This window comes from Anas acuta, chromosome 12, assembly GCF_963932015.1.
Source record: "Anas acuta chromosome 12, bAnaAcu1.1, whole genome shotgun sequence".
Taxonomy (NCBI): domain Eukaryota; kingdom Metazoa; phylum Chordata; class Aves; order Anseriformes; family Anatidae; genus Anas; species Anas acuta.
The window spans coordinates 18,362,398-18,384,407 of NC_088990.1; the positions used below are offsets into that span (position 1 = coordinate 18,362,398).

Sequence of the window (22,010 nt, forward strand, 5' to 3'; positions counted from 1 at the left end):
GCAGCAGGTCTGGTCTTTTCTCCCAGTACTGTAGTCTGGCAAAGGCTCTTCTGTGTTGTTACTCTGCTTTGCAGCATTAACTTACAGCTTTGGGGGGCAATACTCCTTGGAAGAGAGGCTTAGCAGTGGTTTCCTTTATGTCATGTAGTGTTTCTTTGCTGCTCATTGTCTCCTCAAGTCTGTCAGTAACATCCCAAGCTAGAGTACTGTATAAATGAGGATGTATACCTGCTAGTACCAAAGCCCATTTTGTTCTGAACTTGATCCTAGATTTTTAAAGTAAAGGGATTTGTCATTCTCTTTGGGTATTCACTAAAACATGCAAGTCCTGATCTGTTTAATATTCAAATAAGTTGCATTTTGTCTGCCAATGACTTTGCCATATACAGTAGTAAATATGCTTTCTATCACACATAACTGCATAAACTGAATCTTGGCCAAAGGAATTTATTAGCTTTACTCTAGTGGCTAAACTTCTTTTTGCTCCTAAATGGTATCGGAGGAAAGCATGTGATGGAAGCAGATATATTTATTGAGGGTGGAGCAGCCACAGTTCATTCACACCTTGTTCTTTTGGTATCATCTCTCATCTTCAAGGATGCTCTACTCAAGCTGCTAAGACATCTGCTGATTTTGATTTCACTGCTTCTGACTTCATCTGTAGTTGTAGATAATCTGTGGCAAGTTTATCCATCAACAAGTTGTCTGAATATATGATGAGCTTTCATTTTGTCATGATGAACATCTAGCATTCCTACAAATTTAACCTCGTGCTTACAGTGGACTTTTTTCTTGGTTGAATTTCTAATTTAGTGGCTTCCAGGGAACTTAGCAGATAATCTTACTCTGGCATCAGTCATTGTTACTACCTCCTCGTTGTAAGAGATTTCTAATGAATGCAAGTTGGTCTTGATTTGCAGCACTTTCTTTTTCTGCATAATCAAACTCCATGAGACTAATCTGTTTTGACTGATATTTTTGTCCTCTTCACTTTTCATATAGAAACAACAACAGTTTGGGAGATAGTGAGCTTCTGCAGCCACTGTGTTATTGCTAGTAACAGCAAAGATCTCATCATCAGTTTGTCTTTTATGCATACGTTGTGATTAAACGTCCACGCAGTCAATTAGTACTCCTAAGTCTTGTTCTTTTTGCTGCTTTTTCTTTTTATTCTGACAGAAGGTATGTTCTGTCTTGCATGCTGTTGTTCAGTTTCAACCATCAGTTACATAGCACAAGTTTTTCTTGCAGGACTTGTTTCTGTTTTGTCACAATAGCATTCAAAAAAGCGTAGTGGGATCATTATTTCATTGTGAACATGCTGTTGTAACTCAGAGGAAGTTAAATCTGTGATATCACACTTTCATTTAGGTTTTTGTCAGCAACCAAAACAGGAGTATGACTACAGATTTTTGTGGCTTTCAGAAATGTTCTCTAAGAATTTCCTGCAAATTACGGAAGATTGGTACTGTGTTTTGACATTTATGTATATTGTTTTCATAAGCAATTTATGTTTATAATCCTTGTGTATAGTTGAGCTGGGTGGCTGGAAGGTACCAGGAGCCATTTAGATAACACAAAGTTGTTAGCTCCAGCTGGGACTACTGATTTCCTAGGAAAAGTTCGTTTTGGTTAGGGATGAACAGGAAGGGTGTGTTTGGTGAACGATTCAAGCTGTTTTTTCAGTGCTGCTTACCCAAAAGAGCTGTGGGAACAACTATGTGACTGTAGGAAAACAAGACAGATCACTGGGAAGACAGTGGTTCATGATTTGAGCTCTGTATGTGCACAAATATAGATACATTTTATTATGTGAAGGCAGGCAAAGCTATGAGACTACGTGAATTTCAGAAATAATGACAATACTCTTAGCTATGTTTGGATTATGTATCTTACAGTCTGCTTTTTTCAATGACTCTAAATTTGTTCCATTAGCCCAAGCTGATTCCTTGCATATCAAACAAAGTTTCAGATCAACCTGACTTCAGATTTAAAGCATCTAAAGGAATGTTCTTAATTATCTGTCTTTTATTCTATAGTCAAAGCCTGAACTTCTTTGGTTTTGTGGCCATTACTTCCTCTTAACTATCTCAGTCAAGCTGAAATTTTGTCCTCAGCTGCTACATCTTGGGGGAATTTTTATTTGAGGGATTGATCATCAGAAGTCACTTTTCATTGTTCTTAAATTGAAGTTTATTTCTATGTATGATAATATTTGGGGAGTTTTAGAGAGGTTTCAAAATTGCTCAAAATTGTGGACCAACAGGCTGTATTTACCAGAGATGGTCAGAGACTTTGTTTTACTTTCATAAGGTTCTTCCCAGAAGTATGGCAGCTCCAGATATGTAAGAAAGGACATTGCCTTTGTTGCTTTTTGAGAACTATGGGAGACGGAACTCTTCAGAAATCGAACTGTTAGGTCCCAACCATTTAAGATTTTTTGTAAAAGTGTTAGGGACATCACAGGATGTTAGTCTTCTGTGGTTCAGTATCCACTTAGGAAACTTGTTAATTACAAATTAGAAGGAACTAAATTCTAAAACCTATTCCTAAACAGAAGTAAGGTTGAGAATATCAGTAATCCAAGGTGAACCATATTAACAAAGACGTAGTTGTCACAAAATGCTATAAACTTTGTTCACTTTAAAAGCAGTGTAAACTATCCAGTTTAAATCTGTTTTCTAAGCTATAGAAAGATAGCCACAGAAATCTATCATAATTTGATAATGTAAACTATTTTTAAAAATATATTTACAACAGTGTGTGGTTATTGGATTCAGTTCATACCTGTTTATTGTGGTGGCAAAACTTAATTTTCTCATACAACAAGAACAAATACTTCTCTTGCCCAGCGAAGCTGTGGAAGCCCATCCCTGCACGTGTTCAAGACCAGGTTGGACGAGGCCTTGGGCAACTTGCTTTAGTGGGTAACATCCCTGTCCATAGCAGGGGGTTGGAACTAAATGGCCTTTAAGGTCCCTTCCAACCCAAGCTGTTCTGTTATTCTATGCACAGCATGTCCTGTGGTGTCTGATTTCTTTGCATATAAATTGTTCTTCCTTTTCAGAAGTGAATAGTATTTGTTTTTAGACAAATTACAGTTTCCAACCTACTTGTTTAAATTCTTGCACAGAAATCATTAAAGCAGTAAAGCCAAGTTAAATATCTGGTGCTGCACCATCTTTTACCAGTATTGATGGTCATGATTCAGAGCATTTCAAGTCCCTGATCATTGTTCTTACTGGTAATTAGATGAACATTGTTACAGTGCTAAAATAGGAGTTATTGTAAAACAGACTTTTTTCCTAGTTATTTTTGCAATGGTTTATTGCAAATTACGATGTAAATAGTTGTTTATACCACAATCCAGGTAGTTGCCTACCCGCTAGACCTTTAATGTTAATCTAAGGCGTACATGGTGTGCTGAAAGTGTGTGTTAAATTCTTTAAAGGATCTGCTTTTAGCACTGCTTTTTCTTGGTTTAATGTAGCAAAATAGATGTGGTACCTAATATTAGTATACGTTTTTCATAAAATTTGAGTTGATAAAGGTGTTTCTTCTGTCAGGCATGTTGTACTTTGCACACAGCCATTAACACTTAGTGAGGTCATGAATAATTTAAGTTATGATTTATAACATTATTTAAATATAACAGAGGCAGCACCATACTGCAGCAGAGTGTTTGTCTTTAATGCAGCAATAACAAAGATGATACAGGCATTGCCAGTTTTGAGGGGATTGTTCATTTTTTTTATAGGAAACATTTGAAAGGTTAGATTTTATACTAGAAGTGATGACTTAACAAGGTTTTGTAGGAGACACACATCTTGCTATCTCTGCAGTAGCATTTACTTATATAAACACAGAAAATCAATTTTAGTGATGTTGTGATAAGTTTAATTAATGTGGTTTTAGAAGTCAATAGATTTAAATAATTAATAGCTCATCTAATATATGGACTGTACCCGTGAAGGTATTTTGAAGGAAGCATCTCCTCCAAGTTGCAGTTGGAGGTCAGTTGCAATGTTTTACAGTTGTCCTGTAAGTAAACTACAACTTTGTTCTGGGTATTTGGGATGTGGTAGATGTTTAATAAATAAATAATCTTGCTTAGAATGTAGCTTTATACACTTCTTAAAGAGTACGTTTCAACAAATTTATCACTTCAGATCTTAAATCTTCAGTTCTTGTTTAAAAGGCCTCTATGGGAAGGAGGTTATTCCTCACATATAATTGCAGTAAATTCTACCATAAAAGTACCAGTAACTTTCTTAAGACTGGTGATATTCATGAGGTGGTACAACTGGAGCAGGTTACGTGAAACAAATTTATCTCATAATTTTTGTATAACCGATAATAATTCATATTGAAATCTTGAAACACTCTTGTGGAGCTCTGAAGTACATTTAAGCTCGAAAAGAAGTATAAGCTTCATAAACTGATTTCAGGTTACCAAGTTGCTTTCGTACTATAAGCATCTTCATCCGTTTTATCTGTGTTTTAACCAGACACTATTAAAGACGTTGAATCTTAATTCATTATCCACTAGGTTAAAGAACGAAATCTGCATTCTAGAGAGGGAAGCTAAGTTGGAGGTAATGTCTATTATTTTCTCCACACAGTCCAAACAATGTCTCTGAATTTTGTAACTAGTTTGAAGACGCAAGGCAATTCTATTTTAACTATACATACACTACTACTTCACGGAGTTCTGAAGATATGCGTAGTGCAAAGAGCTAGCTTTCTGTGTTTTACCACAAAAAGGTATCACAGTGGTGGTGGGATGTCTTTATTATGTCTGCCACACAACAATTTCAAAATTTTAGTCAGTCCAATTTGGTTGATTTGTACGCCAGATTCCAGTGAAGGAATGGCTTAGTTGTCTTATGTATGTATCTTCAGTGAACCCGGAAATTGACCTGAAATATAACCTGAGAAATGTGTAAATGTTGATTCTGAACTGTGACTCTTTTCTTTTCTTTTCTTTTCTTTTCTTTTCTTTTCTTTTCTTTTCTTTTCTTTTCTTTTCTTTTCTTTTCTTTTCTTTTCTTTTCTTTTCTTTTCTTTTCTTTTCTTTTCTTTTCTTTTCTTTTCTTTTCTTTTCTTTTCTTTTCTTTTCTTTTCTTTTCTTTTCTTTTCTTTTCTTTTCTTTTCTTATTTCTTTAAAGAGGAAAATCTCTGGAAATGCCTCTTTAGGCCTGAATTACTTTCCTTCTAGGCATGTGTACAAATTTCCTCATGCTTTCTGCCTAACATAAAGCTAAATGATCTCACAGTATATACACAACTTTTTGCAAAAACATCATCTTTGGATTTAGATTTTACAGAATTTTCTTGTGTAACAAGTTGTCTTTTCTGTTGGCTTTCTAAAAAGGCAATTTGTTATGGATATTCCATCCAGTTAGAGAGCGAGAGAAGTCCTCAGACCTAGTAAAGATTGCACTTCTAATGTCGCTTGCTTATTCTCTGAAGTGGAAAAGGTTTGTATCAGCGTTTTGTATCCGAAGCAAAGATTATGTAGCAGTGTGATAAGCCTGTCCATCTTTATTCAGTGCTGTTAAGCAAAAGGATTCTGAAACACAAATAGTAGCATCGTTTCTGTCTACAGATTCCATTACCACTTTAGATGTGTTTTGCCTTTACTTTCCATCTTTCATACTTTTCCATCACATACAATGTTTGGAATGCATTTCCTGCAGGCTCAATGGGGACCACGTGTTTATGAAATCTGTATTTTTTCTTCCACAAAATTATGGTCCATAATTTTGTTTTGCATTAAAAAATACAATAAAAAAGGATGAAAAAAAGGCATGGAAAACCACCATAGTCGTTCTGGTTGGAGAAGGTGGAGAATACAGACAAAACAGGCACTTTGCTGTTAGCTCTCAGGTTGGACATGAAGTCTGAACCAGGACCTCTCAGAAAGGTGAGCTGCCTTTCACTGGGGAACTTTTGGTTATTTTTTTCCAAGATCCCATGGAGTGCTTGCTGTTTTGATGCATGCAGGTGCTTGACATTTTATTTGCCAACCCCATCAGGATCTGCCAATAACTGCATTAACTATGGTCGTCATTTTTTCCTCTGTCATGTGGAGTCAGCGGAAGTGCAGTGTGCACCCTGGCCTGTGGGAATAGGTAGCAGGAGGTCAAAGAACAAGCAGGGTGCCGAAGAACCAAAAATATAAATTGATGATTCGGGTTGTTTAGAATATAGTGTATAAAATTCAGAGAGTTAAGCCAATAAATCTTCCTTTCTATAGAGTTCCTTGGGCAGAGCAGAGGAGGATGGTGTGCAGAGAAGGAGGTCCTGTGGTAGGCCAGCTAGAGGAATACAGATCAATAATCTCCGAGATGTAGGGAAGGGCACAGAGAGTACAATAATTTGAAGTTGAAAAGTGTTTCTTATTATGGATTGTATGAGTTTTATAGGACAGAAATGTAACAAAGTATGATAGAAGTATTGTAAAGGGTATTTTAGAAGACAGAATAAGATTAAGTTTAACATACAACTTCAAAATATTAGCTGAATAGTTTGTCTTCATTGAAATAAAATACACCATCTCTGTGGGGAGAAATATACTAATAATATATAAAACTAATTATGCATTTTTTAAATACATAAGAGTTTACATATAGGAACCTCCTATTGTAAAACCAGTATTCACTTAATAGTTAAATAGTTAGACCAAAAAAATTAACAACTTAATTTTGTCACTTAAGTATTTTTTTCTGTAATGAGAGTAAGAGAATATGAGCAGAATGCCCTGTTGTATTGAAGCTTCTATAAAACTGCTTTGACCTTTTCCCAGTGGCAGTCTTCAGTCACTTTTACCTTCTGTCATTTTAAAAATTAATTTAAAAAAGCAACAACACAACTTTGTTCATGTTGTTCAGAGCTGAGAAAGTATTTCATTCAGTAACTTACATTAGACTCAAAAGTCTCTTCCGTTATAAGAGTTTTGATAAGAATCTTCCTTTTAAAATTAATGTATCAGCATCTGTAGGGTAAAACACTGCCTAAAGCTTATAAAAATATACTAACCTCAACTTTCTCTTCCTTGCTTTTCCCTTGGCTTTTTAGCAACACAAATTTAGTGGTTTTGTTTGTTTGTTTGTTTTTGTTTTTTTAACCACCAAATAAAGCACTGTTAGGACTTAACTCTCCAGATCTTATTCAGTAAGGTGTAATTGAAATGATGTACATGAAGAAAGGCTACAAGAGTTGCTTTAAAGTTCTGCTATGCTTTTTTATGCTTTTTTTTTTTTTTTTTTAACTTGGAAGACTGTTTGCAAACAACTTTGTTATGATCCATGCTCAATCTCTACTACCTAGCAGATGTATGAGAAGGTTGGTGTAAATTTGTTTCTACGAATTTATTGTAATCAATTGGTCATGGATGTAAAATAAAAGAAGTATCATTAATTATTACAGAAAAATTCAAGACCTAGTTTATCTGAAGGAAAAACAGAAACACCAACATTTAAAAGGTAAATATAATGATCAGCTACATCTTGAAATTCAAGTACACAAAATAACACATGCTGTGTTATTTCTCAGGTAATTGGGTGGAAGTATTTTAAATGATATTTTCATAATGTATATTTTCTGCGATAAAGATTTTTGAACAGCAGTCATAATGTATTTACTCAACAAGGCATTTAGAATTTAGGTTCTAAATGTCAAAATGTGTTCTTAGTAATGCTTAAACTGCAAATTAGTCAAAATTCATAAAACAAGACATAAATTGTATCAAGTGTTAAAAGAAGCATTTTGTGTAGTACTGTGTATGAATTAACAGTATCTCCAGGAAAACTGAAAGCAATTTTAGCATACAGCCCAACATGTTAGTTCATGGGGATTCATTCAGTGTCATGACCCATGTCGTTTGTAGAAAGCACACTCAACAAAATTATTAGCTTTAATTTGTTGGGTAACTGTACCAATTACCGATCTATGTAAAATAATTGAAATTGTGGATTTTTAATGTCAGTCTGGGAAAATAACTGAAATCTAATACATTGCTTTGGGCATGCAGTGCGGGCAGACTTATACATCATGTAATCAATCTAAATTACTACTTCAGGTCCTGTGGCCTGAAATCTCTTCTGCCAATTAGTAGTCTTTCACAGTTGTTGATGCAAATTTAACCTTGAAAAGCATAGTCAAAACACAACTACGGTTATTTTTTATAGGTGCACTTAGAGTGCTTTAAAAATAAAAAGGAAAACTGTCTGCTTTCAGAGTCTCTGTAGGTTACTTCTCTTTTTAGAAAGGGTTGTGTTTTTTTTCTTTGTTATAGTCTCACGCAGTGAGGCAAATCATTTGAAATTTTACTTTCATTTAAAATGCATACTGAAGAATTGAGGCTATAAAAAGGTTCAGGTATTAGAACATAACTTCATCTTTAATCTACAGATCGGTCAACAGTCGTTGTAATTCTAATTGAATATTATGTGCTACATTCTCCTATCCTTGTGTTTAAGCAGATAAAAGTCACTTTAATTTATAAACCTGTTCTGTGTTTCCTGCTAAAACTATTCATTTGATACATTTGTTGATTTTTATGACCTCTGAGACAGACATCTAGAGTATTGTAGCTCTAGTGCCAGAGGTATTCAGTCCTCAAACACTTTTTTTCAATTTTTAAGCCAACATAGCTATGTTGGTATTAACAAGTAATCAGTCTTGTAGGAGCAGATGAGTAGATCAAAGCAGTTGGTTCTGAGAAACCTACATCTTTGCCTTGTGGTCTGAAGGCATTATTTGTGGTTTGAAGAACGAGTCTTGTGTTCCCGGGACAAAATGCCTGTGCTGTGCACATATTTCAGAGCTGTGTGGAACAGCCGTTCTTGGGTGGGTTCCTGAGGACTCCACTAGGAGCTGGAGCATGGTTGGTGCACTCATGGATCAGAGCTTCCAATTCAGCTTCCTCACCTTCCATACACCAGAGCAGTTCTGTAAACCAAACCGCTATGTGGGAGCAGTCAAGGAATTTGCCTCAAAACCATGCTGTTGTTTCATACCAATATGTTAATGTGAATGTAACCACGGTACAGATTTTGTTACCTCTAAGTACAGCCCACACACTGAGGGTCTGCATGCAACTACCATGTATGCAGATGTGTGTCACTTCATACTTCTGTTCTGAAGTTGTATGATTTTCTTTATTGCAATATTTTTTCCTGAATGTTTTTAAAAGCTTAATATAAAAAAATCTAAATAATATGAAGTGAATATGCATAGCAAATTGCAGCAAAAAACTTCAAGCTTAGTAGGATTTCAAAACAAAACACACACACATGCAGAGCTGAACTTCCCTCAGCCTCACTTGACCCCCAGATCTTACATTTTCTATATAATGAGAAAAAAAGAAAAAAAATCCTCTTCATTTCTAGCCAACTCTAGCTTGGTATGTGTGTGCGTTTGCACTTAGTAGGTTCATCTCTTGTTCTCAAAGCTGTCTCTTCCACTAGTCCCCACTAGTCTTATTCTAAAGCCATGCATCATACAGGCGTACACCTGCTAGTTCCTCAGTATAGCCCAGAATTGATACTCTCTAGCCATGGTTGATGTAATGCTTTAGAAACTTCAATTCACTGATTTTGTAAAGAACAGTCAGATTTTGTATTCTAATCACTGAAATTCTTGTTTCTATATACTGTGTATGGTTTCTATATACAGTTGTTGTTCTCACATTTTCCAGGTATTCTTGATTTCTGAAATTTTAGTGTTCTTACACTGTAGCCAGTGTTTGCATGTAGAGTAGAGCATTTCATTCAAATATTAGTTAGAAGGCTGTTCTTTTTCAGCTACTAACAGAATGTTCTCTTGAAATCCCATATAATTTTTTTTTATTGCGGGTTTTAGTGCGTCACAGCTGCTGAGTTTTGCTTATTCATCAGCAGTTCTCAGCAGAGGTAAATCATTTCATTGAAGAACTGGTCAATCTAAATGAGCTTACTGATGTGTCTAGCAGTAAAATATCACTCTTTTCTGGATATTTGTTTCCGTGATGGTTATTGCTGTGCAAAAATTTGTTCGATTGGTTTTTATACTCTGTTTTATTGGTAAGAGCTTTTTTTCTGCATGAGAAATAAATATATAAAGATTTTTCTTCCTCCCCATCCCCCCACCTCCCATGCTTCACCAAAAATGAGTTGTAGTGAGAAGACTTGGTTTGGTCAAAGCTGGGGGTTGATTACTAGATGGTGAGGGAGTTTGTGATGGGTTCCCTTCAGGCGTTAAGGGAGGTTTGTCCTTCTGAGGAATTTCTCAGTGTGAAATGTGTGTGTACATACATGTAAGCCATATAGGATTCGCAGTGTGGAAACACTGTTGTTTGTGCTGATGAGGTATTAGTTATCCCTTTATTTAAAACCTTTTTTTTTTTTTCATACCTGTGTTCAAAACTGGCCAGGTAAAGCATAATATTGTGCTTAATTAACTCTGCAACTACTCCTTGCCCTCAGGCTGCTAGCTGAAAAGTAGTAGCTAAAGTAGCTCATGTATATGAGCTATATACACTCCCATAAACAGTTGACTGGATTTTCATATGAATGCATTTCTAAATATTTACTAGAATTTAAGGCTCTGTATAGCTAAGTGTTTTGCTGGAATAGGCACAGTAATTAGGAATAGGTGAAGTAAGGCTCATTATGTTAGCCATGGATGTTATGTGGTTCTGAGTGGTGATTCCTGTGCTAGAACCTAGGCTTGTGTTTTCTCTCAAATATTATGCTTTTTCCACTTTTTCTAGGAGTTTGGGAGGGAGGACAAGAATTTGGCTAGAAAAGTCTAATGGCAATTGTTGTTTATTGTTCTAGTACAATAAATGAAAAGAAAAAAACACACCTTTGTCTGGCAGTGGTAGCAAATATGTAATTGCAAATTGTAATTTAATAAAGGTTGACCTGTCCCTTGAGTTAATTCCTTATTATGAAGAAAAACTGGTGAAACAGGGTGAAAATTATTATTTTGTGGCCAATGAGATTTCACAATTCAACAGTATTTCTGTAGTCTCCTATCCCTGCTCAAAATATTCCAGTGTTATAAATTCTAAGTAGGAAATAGAATATTTCTGAATTATCCTCCTTAAGTGACAGTAAAGCTTGAAAACAGACTTATGGATGTTTGCGGTATATAGCATCTGGACCAGACTAACCATTTTCTGTGCAGCTCAGCATCACTTGGCATCTAGGTGAACCACATGAATTGTTTTAACTTCCTACATCAGTAGGAAAACATGGTTAGACTTCTCAGTGTGAAAATACATTGCAAAAACTTAATAACAGGTAGTTGGTTATTCCTCGTAAAAGTCTTTGAACTGTCTGTTGCTCATCCAGTGTTAAAGGTGGGTTTAGTCAGAAGTGACTTCAAATCATGTTTACATGAAGAAATAAAGTACGAATTATTTTTTGATTAATAAGATACTTGATGATACTATCTGTTGCATCTCTTATCTGCGTGTCACTGTTCAGAGGCTATTTTCAAGTTTCAGATTCAAAAGTTAAACTGGGAGATGTACTTGCTCCTAATTTCGCTTCCTATGTAGAATTTATATCTGAAATCAAACTCATTCTTTCATCTCCCCTCCAATCCTTCTCTTTTTTGTTTGTTTGTGTTTTTTTGTCTATCAACATCACTATTTAAGGTAATCAGAACTACTTCTCATTCAGAAAAAAAAATTGAATGGGTTTGGAATTATGTTTTTACCAAACTTAAATCTTCACAGCAAAAATAGAGCTCCTCATTAAAATAATGAGAGAAGCCAGTGGTTCCTGTAACAAATAAAAAGAAATATCAGAGTAGAATTTAGGATTTTGACTCTTATAATATAAACACATAAGCAAATTGTGTATAGCATGTGACTAGATGCTTTCTTTTATGGGTAGAGGTGGCATCTGAAATACACAGTTCAGTCTCTTTGGAGAATTTTATTCTCCCCCCTCCCTAATAACCTTAGAGGACTGCATGTGGCTTTATTGAGATAATACGAGACTTAAACTGCAGCTACTTTGTCTAAAAGTTCATACACTGTGTTTTAGATCTTATTATACAATAAGATTCTCATTCTTACTTGTATGAGTCAGTACTGTTCCTTCCTATTTTTAATCAACATGCAGTTTTACTCTGAAAAACGGTCCTCACAGATTTACTTTTTCAATGAATTCTCAAATTTCTAGCTGCTCCACTAAATTTTAGATTTAAATTAATGTTGATTTCCAACTATTCCTTTTTCTCCTGACTGCCATTAGTACTGCAGAGTTAATTTGGCAATGTAAAGGTCCGAACTGGCTTCTTTTATTTGTACATCATCAACAGAAATTCCCAAATAACTGTATTGACATCTGCATCAAAGGGGAACTTAATGGTGTATTTTGAAAAGTTCTACATCATAGAAGGGGAACAACTTTCATTTCTGGAGATGAAATGCAAGAATTGAAGAGTCCTAAGGCTGAGTTTGTAAATGGTTAAGAAAAATGCACTTGTTAAATTCAGCCCATCTTGCTATGAAAATACCAAATAGGAAATCTGCAATAACACTGAGTGTCACTTTGCAGAGCACAGCCATGTGTTGCTTTATTTTAGCTGTTATAAAAATAACATGTTTTGTTTTTTCAGCAAACAAGAGCATGAGTCTTCAGAGGAAACAAAAGAATGCAATAGAAATCAAGCTAAAAAAGTTGCATCGGTTGAAAAGAATGAAGACAACTCATCATTCTCAGATACAAAAAATGTTCCAGATTTGGAACTCCATGACAATAGCTCCAAGAATTCTTTGCATGAGAAAGGAGCATGTTGTGATTCAGATAGTAACAAACAATTAGTAGACAAAGAACAAAAATGTATTCATGGTGAAAGCGAGTTGAAAACTTGCCAAAGTTCAGATGATGGTGTCTTGACTGACCAGACTAAAGTACAAAACTTGGATGAAACTACACTTTCAGCAATGAACGCAAAGGACTTAAAACTAACATTGGGCGAAGATGTTAGTTTTGAGCAGTTCTTGAGAAAAAGAAATGAACCTGAATCCGTTAGTTCAGACATTAGTGAACAAGGCAGTATTCATTTGGAGCCTTTGACTCCATCAGAGGTGCTAGAGCATGAAGCGACTGAAATTCTTCAGAAAGGTAATGTTGCACCTTCATCAAAGAAAGCTGAACGACCCTCTGAACGAACAGATGAGACTTCTAAAGAAAGCAGTCCCAACAGAATGGAAACAACTGTAAACAAGACAGATGAAAATGAAACAAGCTGAAATTGTGTTCATTTTATTGTTTATTATAACTAATGGTAGGAACACCATGGACCATTCCTGACAAGTGTGCTCATGGTTGCTTGTAGGGTTTTTTGAGAGAGAGAAAGAGGCACAGCAGGGAAACTTTGCATATGAAGGTAGCATGTACATGTATGTACAACTGACTTAACTAAGTTTATGAAAGGTAACACATTTCAATTTGTCTGCCTGTCTGTTCTGTGTGGTATATCTTAATAAACCAACATTTGAAAGGAGGAATAAATTCTATTTTTTTAATCTCACATAAAGTGATTTGCTAGTCAAGACAAGATTTTTAAAAATCCTTAAGTGAAACGGTGGGATTCAGTATGAATTCAGTTCTGATGCTGAAGTGGAGCACACTTGTAGCAATGGTTGTTGGTCTACTGATAAATTGGGTAAACGTAAACCTTTGGATTTGGTGTCACATTCCTGTCTGTAAAAGCATGTAAACAGAATTATATGAATCTATGCACCTCTGTACAGGTGTAATCCTGCCAGACTGTAAGCTTACCTTAATAAACTTTCAGTGAAAGTGGAAATATTATGACAAAATATATATATTTGTGGGGTTTTCAATGTGCAGGCTGTGCAGAAATACCGAGCATAATTGTATAAAGTAGGACATACTGCTGAAAGTACTGTAGCTGTTAGGCTTTTACCATTGTTTTAAATATTCTTAGTAGTAGACCCATAGGAATGGTCTGTAAGTCAAACCAAAGTATGGTTTAATGTAAAAATTGTTTTAAGCAGAAAGAAGGAAAACCCCAAACTGGAAATACCAGCTGGCATAGGTTCTGCCATTTTGCAGCTGCTACTTGCTAACTGTTACAAAAAGGACACGAGAGCATAGGAGTGTACAGTTCGATTTCAGGACTTTTGTAGTCTGTTACGTACAGAAAGATAGCTGCTGTTTTTGGGTTTGTTTTTTTTTTTTCTTTATAGCTAGCAGCTAGGTATAGGAATGCAACTGACTAACAGTAGCTTGCTCTTAGGACTTCATTGCTCCATTTGAAATATTCAGAATGTGCTTTTGACTTAGTCTTATTTCTAATGAATGTTAAATGTTTTGAACAGCTGTTAAAGCACTGCTGTAAATTATTACTTTTTGAGTAAATATTTGCAACAAAATTTTGTCTTTGTGAATAATTTTATTGCTCAGCTTGAAACTTTGGGCATAGTCTTCCCACCTTTTTAAAAAAAAAGATTTATTAGCAGATTCCAGAAACTATTTCATTTCAAAATTGTGAATTTGACACTTAAGTGAATTTTTGAAATAAGCAAGTGCCTATGCATAAGCATATTTTTGTAGCCGTATATTGTGGTTAGATGCGCCAACTTTTCCAGATTATATGAAGATATTTTTCTGGGCCATCAGCATGCTACTGAACTCTGCTCTGTCCTTTTAGGTTAACTAGCTTAGCTGCTAAATGGGTCTAATTAGTAACAGTATTAAAATTTAGAGACCATTCAGCTCATTGTTGGAACTTCTAAATAAACCACATCTCAACATCTCAAAAATCGCTTCAAACTCTTAAAAAGCTATATGAATCACATGTTAAAGTGCTTCTTAATTTTCATCCATGCAGGTTTAGAAGCCTTTTAGAAAGAAAAGTGGAACGGCTTACATAGTCACAGCTCTCCAAGATCTGCTGCTTTAAGAACTCCAAATAAGAAACAAGTGAAAAAGCTGAGAACAGTAAATTGCAGTATTCTTCTGATCTTTAAATGTTGTAGTGAATTTTTTAATTTGAGGTAGTATGAACAGGTTTAGTGTCTTCATGCTTGTAGGCATGAATGATTATAAAACACAGCATCCCAAAAAGGGTATTGCAGAGTTCTAAACCAGCTGTAGAACTTGGTGTATATGTTACTGAAGGAGTTCCTGTGTTCATATAAACCAAGAGAAACCTGTACTATTTTTAATCTGAATATTAATTTTTACATGTCAATTAATTATTTTGAATAACGATCTGATATGTGGTGTTGGAAAGCATTACCTTCAGGTGGAGCCAGTTGTATGGTACTTGCTCGGAATGTCCTCACATTTGTCTTTTATTATGCAATTAAATTTTTAAAATGTTTACCATTTTAATAATACAAATGTGGATGAAAAATGTATAGTTTGAAAGCTACTGTTGAGAAAGTTTGGAAAATCAAAAATTAAAAAACCTGAGTATTTGACAAAAGTACATATGTATTCTTAGATATTTAATATGTAAACCCTTATTTATTTCAATCCATGTAGAGAATCCATATCCCTTAAAACAGTAATGTTAGGCCATAGACCCACAAATGAAATATCACCCACATATGAAATATCAGCGCTTCCAAAGGGAGAGATGAGAGAGAACTAGGTTGTTCTAGCAAGACCATGGCATAACTTTAAATAGGCAAATAAATGTATTATGAAAGCAGTAGCATGTTATTTTGTGAAGGAGAAAATCTAAGAATCCATTGCGGTTTTCCTATCTGAAGTAATTTGTTTGCTGTTTGAACGCTGCAGGTGGTTGCATAACGATGAAAATTACTGTCGTGTATTCAGTGGGTTTCCTAGAGCTAAGTTAAATTGGTGCTTTTGACTGATGTCCCTCCAGAAGATCAATTAACACTGACTGCATTCTGAGCTCTTTGAATGTGATCAGTGTACATAATTCAATTTTTTGCTTTCTGAGTGATGTAAAAGGTTTTTTTTGTTTTGTTTTGTTTCCCATCCAGCCATTGGTAGTTATTCTGTGCCACCATTCTTTGAATTTAGAAAGACATTTTACCTGAAGATTGCCTTACCAAAAAAAGTAACTTTAGGTTGGTTCTTGGTATCCATACTAGAATCACCGTTTCCCTTCTGAAGACATTTACAATATGTGCTTGAATAACAAGTTCACCTTTGTTTATATAACTGTATTTTGAAGGAAGTCACATGCCACACGTGTTCTTTATTTGCATTTAATGGAAAGCTCTTGTAATTAATAGAATATGCTCGGTAATTATACAGTCACTTGGCACTTCCTCAAGTACAGCAAATGCCTCAGTTTGTCTTGTGCGGTTTGTGAAAGAAACTTTGGTTTACCTAGAATTCAGTTCTTTCAAAGAATGCATGAATAAACCCAGGAAAATAATCAGATTGAATCATAGTTCACAGTGAGTTCCAAGAATAGGCTGATGGATTTCAAATTGCCATTCTAAGCAAAACCTAGAAGAAGCAAAACATCAAGAACATTTTTATAACAAAAGTATGTCCATTTTTACTTATTGGAAGTGGAGAGAGAAGAACCCTGGGCAATAGGTGTTAAGTCACGTTCTCTGGTGCTTTAGTGACAGAAGGCATTAGAAACTGAAGGGCTGAGTTAAGAATCCCGAGTAACACTTTTTATTCTGCAAAACCTTACATAAAAAACAAAAACCAACCAAAAAAAAAAAAAACTCAAAGCTTTTCTGCAAGTGTAAGCATTGTTATTTATATGCTAGCATGTAGAAAGCAATGAATTATTTTTTTAATGCTCTAAGGTATACTAATATTCCACCAAAGACTGTGGCCGGATGCTGTCACAGTAGAGTTTTGTAAGAGACTGTTCAGAAATTTGTGTAGAGCAGATTTTATACCTGATTGTTCTCTTGTTCTCTTTAGTGTTTTATTTTTGAGGCTTGTGAGCTGAGCTTATTTTGTGTAGTTGCACCCTGTATTTTTGATGTATGCTTAATATAATATGCCTCTAATAAAAAATTTGGTAAGTATGTTTTATGATTACTCGAATGATTTTTGCTTTTAATAAAACTTTTGCTCTAATTTTAATGTAGCTCTAAGGAACAGTGGTGATGAAGCCCAGCACGTTATCTCCTTTGAGCATTAAGTATCGAAGTATAATTTTGACTACGTATTATTTCTGTTGGTTCACCGCTTTATAAAAATGAAAATATGCTGACTGGTATTTCATATTAGTTTACAGAGGTTGCGCAGAGTTTTGTGCTGTGTTCTTTTAGGTTTCGGATCACTGTTCTTGCTTTAAAGCACTCGATTGAAATTTTTGTATTTAGTCATTTTATTGATCCAAGCTAAGCATGTGAATTTGTTTTCTTCTGTACTGCACCAGATACATATTAATAAAAAAGAAAAAGAAGCGGGGGGGAGAAGAAAATGTGGAAAATGTTTAGCTGTGAAACACTTCTTTTTGAGGGAGATTAATGTAGTTGTTATGCCTGCAAGGCATTATAAAGTGTGTTTATGGATGTAAAAATGAGCTGGTTTTGTTGAAGTTTATTTACTGTTTGAACCATTATTTCAGAGAGGCTGAGGTTTTTATGACAACCACAAGAATAACTGTGATGTTGATCTGTGTATCTGCATTTAAAGTGGGGGATTTTTTTTTTTAGAATGACCATTGCTGAACAAATGCTTTGTGTTATGAAGTTAATGTAAATAAACCTAGGGTTTTTTATTTTAGTTCACTAAATTCTCAATATTAAACATTTAATTTAAAAGAGCTGTTTTCTTTGGAACAAAACCTTTGGTGAAAGGGACAGCATACACTGGTATCTTTATAAAGGAGATTGTCTTCTCATATTGATGATGCAGCGGCCTTGGAAAATGTAGCTTTCATTCCTCAGTCAATATGTTTTTGTCTGTTTGTTCTTATGCACGGAGTACTGGGCTTCTTTCTGCCTGTGACCATCCTTTTGTATCTTGGAATGTATCTTTCTTGATGGTTGATGTATAATCAACTTTTAGGTTGTTGGATGGAGATGGAAAGCAACAGACACAGAAGAGAAGCAAAAGTAAGTTCAAAATTTTAATCATGAGCATGTTACACGCAGGACAGGTGGTTTAACCTGCTTTATCTGATAAAGTGATGTGTTTTTTTTTTACTGGTCCTAAAATTGTAGCTTGAGGAAGTAGTGCGGTTGATTTGAATGGCTCTGAAAGGTAGAAAAAAAACCTGAGATACGCCTATCAGATCAGAATTCACAAAAGGATCCTGATGTGGGGAAGCTTTTCTTGTGGTGTGTGACTGTCCTCTCTTTTCTTTCCCAGATAACTTACTGGACACTCTCAGTTGTCCTAGAGGAGACAAGTGCTTTTATGATCTTCCTTGATGGAACCAAAAAGAAGTTAGCATGTGGCATGTATGCAGTTTTATATTAATATATTAAGAAGTGACTTGACATTAAGATGTGAATAGTAGCATTTTATTCATCTGTGCTACATGAGGAAGTTCTGCCAATTCTTCCTAAGAGTGTCCTAGCACTAATACTTAATATAAACATCCTTTAAACTACAGTTTGCAACTTTTTTGTGACCTTTCCCTGAAATAGCAAGCTAATAAGTACCCCAGCAGTGAAGTGTCAAGGCAGACTGTCAGCCTCTGTTTTAAGGCTGATAAAGACTTACCTTTTCTTGAGGTTTACCTATGAAGTTTCTCCAGGTTTGCTTCAATGAACTGAACCTGTATTGTTTATATACCTGCTTGGCACTTAGTATTGGTTCAATTTAAAGTCGTAAGATGAAATTCTTAAAGCAGAACATACTTTTTAATAACCTAAAACTTCTGTCCATTCAACAAAAGAAATCCATTTACCACCAGGCTCCTCCGAAGGCAATCTTGTTGATGAAAAGGAAAATTGAAGTAAAACCTGTATTTAAAATACAGCAAGCATACCTTTTTTTTTTCTTTTTTCTTTTCTTTCCCCAGCAGACATTATGCAAGTTACTTGTGGATGGGAATGTATAATAATCCACTCTGCCCAGATCTCTTCTTCTCAGCTTTATTCAGTGAAATGCTTTCCCTTTGCAGCTGTTTATCTTTGCATATTTAAAATACTAGTGAGAGTGTAGTGCTGGTATCAAACCAGATGTAACAATGGTACCGTCTTTAAATATCAGAAGCAAGGTTTTCATTTGAGGTGTTTGAAAGATGAGTGTGGAAGTAAAATTAAAACTCTTAATAGATACTAACAACAATGGACTGAGTACAGCATAAATTTAAATATTGCAGTAAGAATTTTGTCATCATTCCACTTTTAGTTTATCCGTGGCTATTTCATAAGTGATTTCTTTTCCCTTCTGTAGATGTTAAGACCTTCCTGGTTTCTCCCCTAGCTGGTGCCTATTTGTGGTCTTCACCTGCCTTCTCTTTCAAACTGTGGAACTGATGAACATAACAGAATTCAAAATAATTATTTCCAGCTTGTACTTCGTGGTTTGTTGCTTCAGTTTCACAACCACAAGAAGGGCTGTGTACCTTAAAGCTTATCTTTCTCTTAGAGCCACAGATACAGTTGAGGTGAAAAAGATGATTCTCTTCCCTTCTAAGCCTGCATCTTGACACACTTTGGACTATTATACTGTGGGAAACTACAGCCTAAAAAAAATAACGCTTTTGGAGTAATCTGTAGGGGATTGTATACAAATTCCTATTGTGACAAGGGAAAGCATTGCCAGAAGAGGAATAAGCACAGTGAGCTTTCAGTATACCAAGCAGCTGCAAGTAATGAAGCTATTGGGTCTGTGAGACTGTCTGCTTATTAGGGCTGGGTCTCCAGAGACGTTATTAGTTTTGATCAACTGCTGTCACTAACGGTGGAAACCTTTTTTTGGAGTAAGACCTATACATCTTTCAGTGGAGTCTTTAAAGGTCATAATAAAGCTTCTGTTATTTACATGCATGTAATATTTTTTTAGATGTATGCAAATTCAATATATTTGGTTTATCCAAACAAGCATGTTGCAATATCCTATTGTAATTACAGAACATTCATTTTAAATGTGGATTCTGAATTCAAATGTTATTTGCATAGGATTTTGTTAAATAAAACCTAGTCTGCCACTCAGGAAGGTACTAATCACTCATACTTTAATTTTTATTTACTGTATAACTGAAATGTTATTACTAAATAAATCTGGGACAGAATGGAGGGACTCAACATGATTCCCCGTAGTATAAGTAATTAGAAGATTTCAGCTTGGAAGGAAACTCAGAAAAAGCTGGACTTGGTGGAGGATAAGTGGTGGTCGTATAGGAAGTCAAGTGAAGTCTTAACCACACTGAACTGTTGCTGCATTCCCACAGGTTTGCCTTGTACACACACACACGCACATCTTGTTTATGTGCAACCACATTGCAAATATGATTGGGTTTTATTTTCCCTGATGTAGATGGAGAGTTTAAAACAAACAAACAAACAAAAAACACAACACTGCAACTTATTTTTGATCATGTTAAAAAGAGGGTGGAGTTTAGCAACAATCCTTACACTCTTTTGAGCACAAACTTACCTAAACAGATTGTTGTACAATTGCCACTATACTTGATTTAGAGGATTCTGCTAATCAAAGTATGCTCCTGGCCAGGTGAGCTACCCATTGGAGGGAAATAGGATTTCATCTTCACTCTCCATAAAATAATTCATATGATCAATCAGGTTGTGCTACTGAGGTGGGGGCTACCTAAGGGCTCTGGGAAACATTGTTCCTCTCCAAGACACCTTTGCTCTCAAAATATTTGCTAGACTTGTGCATTTCCACCACGCTGAAGCTGGCCCTTCCTAGCATAGTTGTCTATAGATGCCATTATATATATATGGGAAAGGTTATTGTTGAAATCAAACCAAAACAGAGTTCCGTATAAAAGGGGATGCCTTTCTTATTCCTGACTGTGAGTTAGCACTGAGTGGTTTAACTGCACTAGGGAACTGTGGCTTAGCAGTGCTTTAACATGCTGTGACCTCCAACTGCCACTTGTATTTTGGCTGTAATAAAAATATGTTTTTTGTCTTCTCACCTCATATGTGGTTTAGATTAATGCACTCATTATTTAATGTGTTTACACACTCCTTACAAATGCATTGGTTCTTTCCACAATAACAAAATACATTGTTTGAGAGAGCTTACAATCCACTTAAACTGTGAGATTTTCTTGATTGCATCTCTTTTATATCATTTTGTATGTGACCTTCAACTCTGTAAAATAAACTGAAAAAAATGCGTTAAAAGTTGTTCTCCTGCTTATCCAAATGAGAATGGGTAAAATATATCCACCCTAAACTTCTGTCTCACTACAATAACAGGTATATCCTCTTTATTTATAGGTCGTGCTAAAGCTGGTAGGAATTCTGCTGAAGATAATCTCCAGAGAAGATACAAATCAGCAAATGAAGAGTGTCATCGGTTTGTCTAGATGCATCATTGCAATAAAAGATCATTAAGAAGCAGCAGCAAATGGGAACTTTACTGTGAGTGGTACAAAGAATGTACAGGCAAAATGTTTCTGCTTTTAGTTAATGAGAGTAGAGGACTCTGTCAAGAAATATTAGATTCTGTTCAGCTTCAGACCAAACTGTCTGTTACCTGTGGCCTCACAGCAAAAAGAAATTTGACCTGACTGTAATCTGATATTCTTGAATATAATGTACACCAATTAGGTGAAGGTCAATAATTGACAAGGTCACTCATTCTGAACTTGGGTAACTCCTGTCCATCAAGCTAAATACATTTCACTGCCAAATCTTGTTCTGGGTAGGTGAAAAGTGCTTTCTACACATCAACCACTCTTGTATCTATCTTTTATTTAATCTGCTGAAAAAAATAAGCACAGAGTAGAAAACCTTTGTTTGCTGGAGTCAGTCAGTAATGTCTTTTTATTTGTGCAGCGCATCAAATTCTGAGGATGCTGTAAAAAACAGTTTAACTATCCTGGTGTTCATAGAAAATGGACTTACTCTACTACATTGTTTACTGAAC

At 35.3% G+C, this 22,010-nt stretch overlaps 1 protein-coding gene across 10 annotated transcripts in view; it reads left to right on the forward strand.

Annotated features, from left to right (window-relative positions):
• The window catches only part of ZNF280D (zinc finger protein 280D), a 51,624-nt gene extending 34,613 nt beyond the window's left edge, over window positions 1-17,011 (forward strand). For 6 of the 10 annotated variants that reach the window (XM_068696235.1, XM_068696236.1, XM_068696237.1 and 3 more), the window contains 3 exons: window positions 4,550-4,595; window positions 7,432-7,487; window positions 12,622-17,011. In XM_068696235.1, the coding sequence (XP_068552336.1) occupies window positions 4,550-4,595; window positions 7,432-7,487; window positions 12,622-13,258 (739 nt within the window). In that variant the 3' untranslated portion in view covers window positions 13,259-17,011. The remainder of the gene's footprint in view (window positions 1-4,549; window positions 4,596-7,431; window positions 7,488-12,621) is intronic. The other 4 variants (XM_068696238.1, XM_068696240.1, XM_068696241.1 and 1 more) reach the window with 2 other exon arrangements.
• Window positions 17,012-22,010: the final 4,999 nt, after the last annotated feature.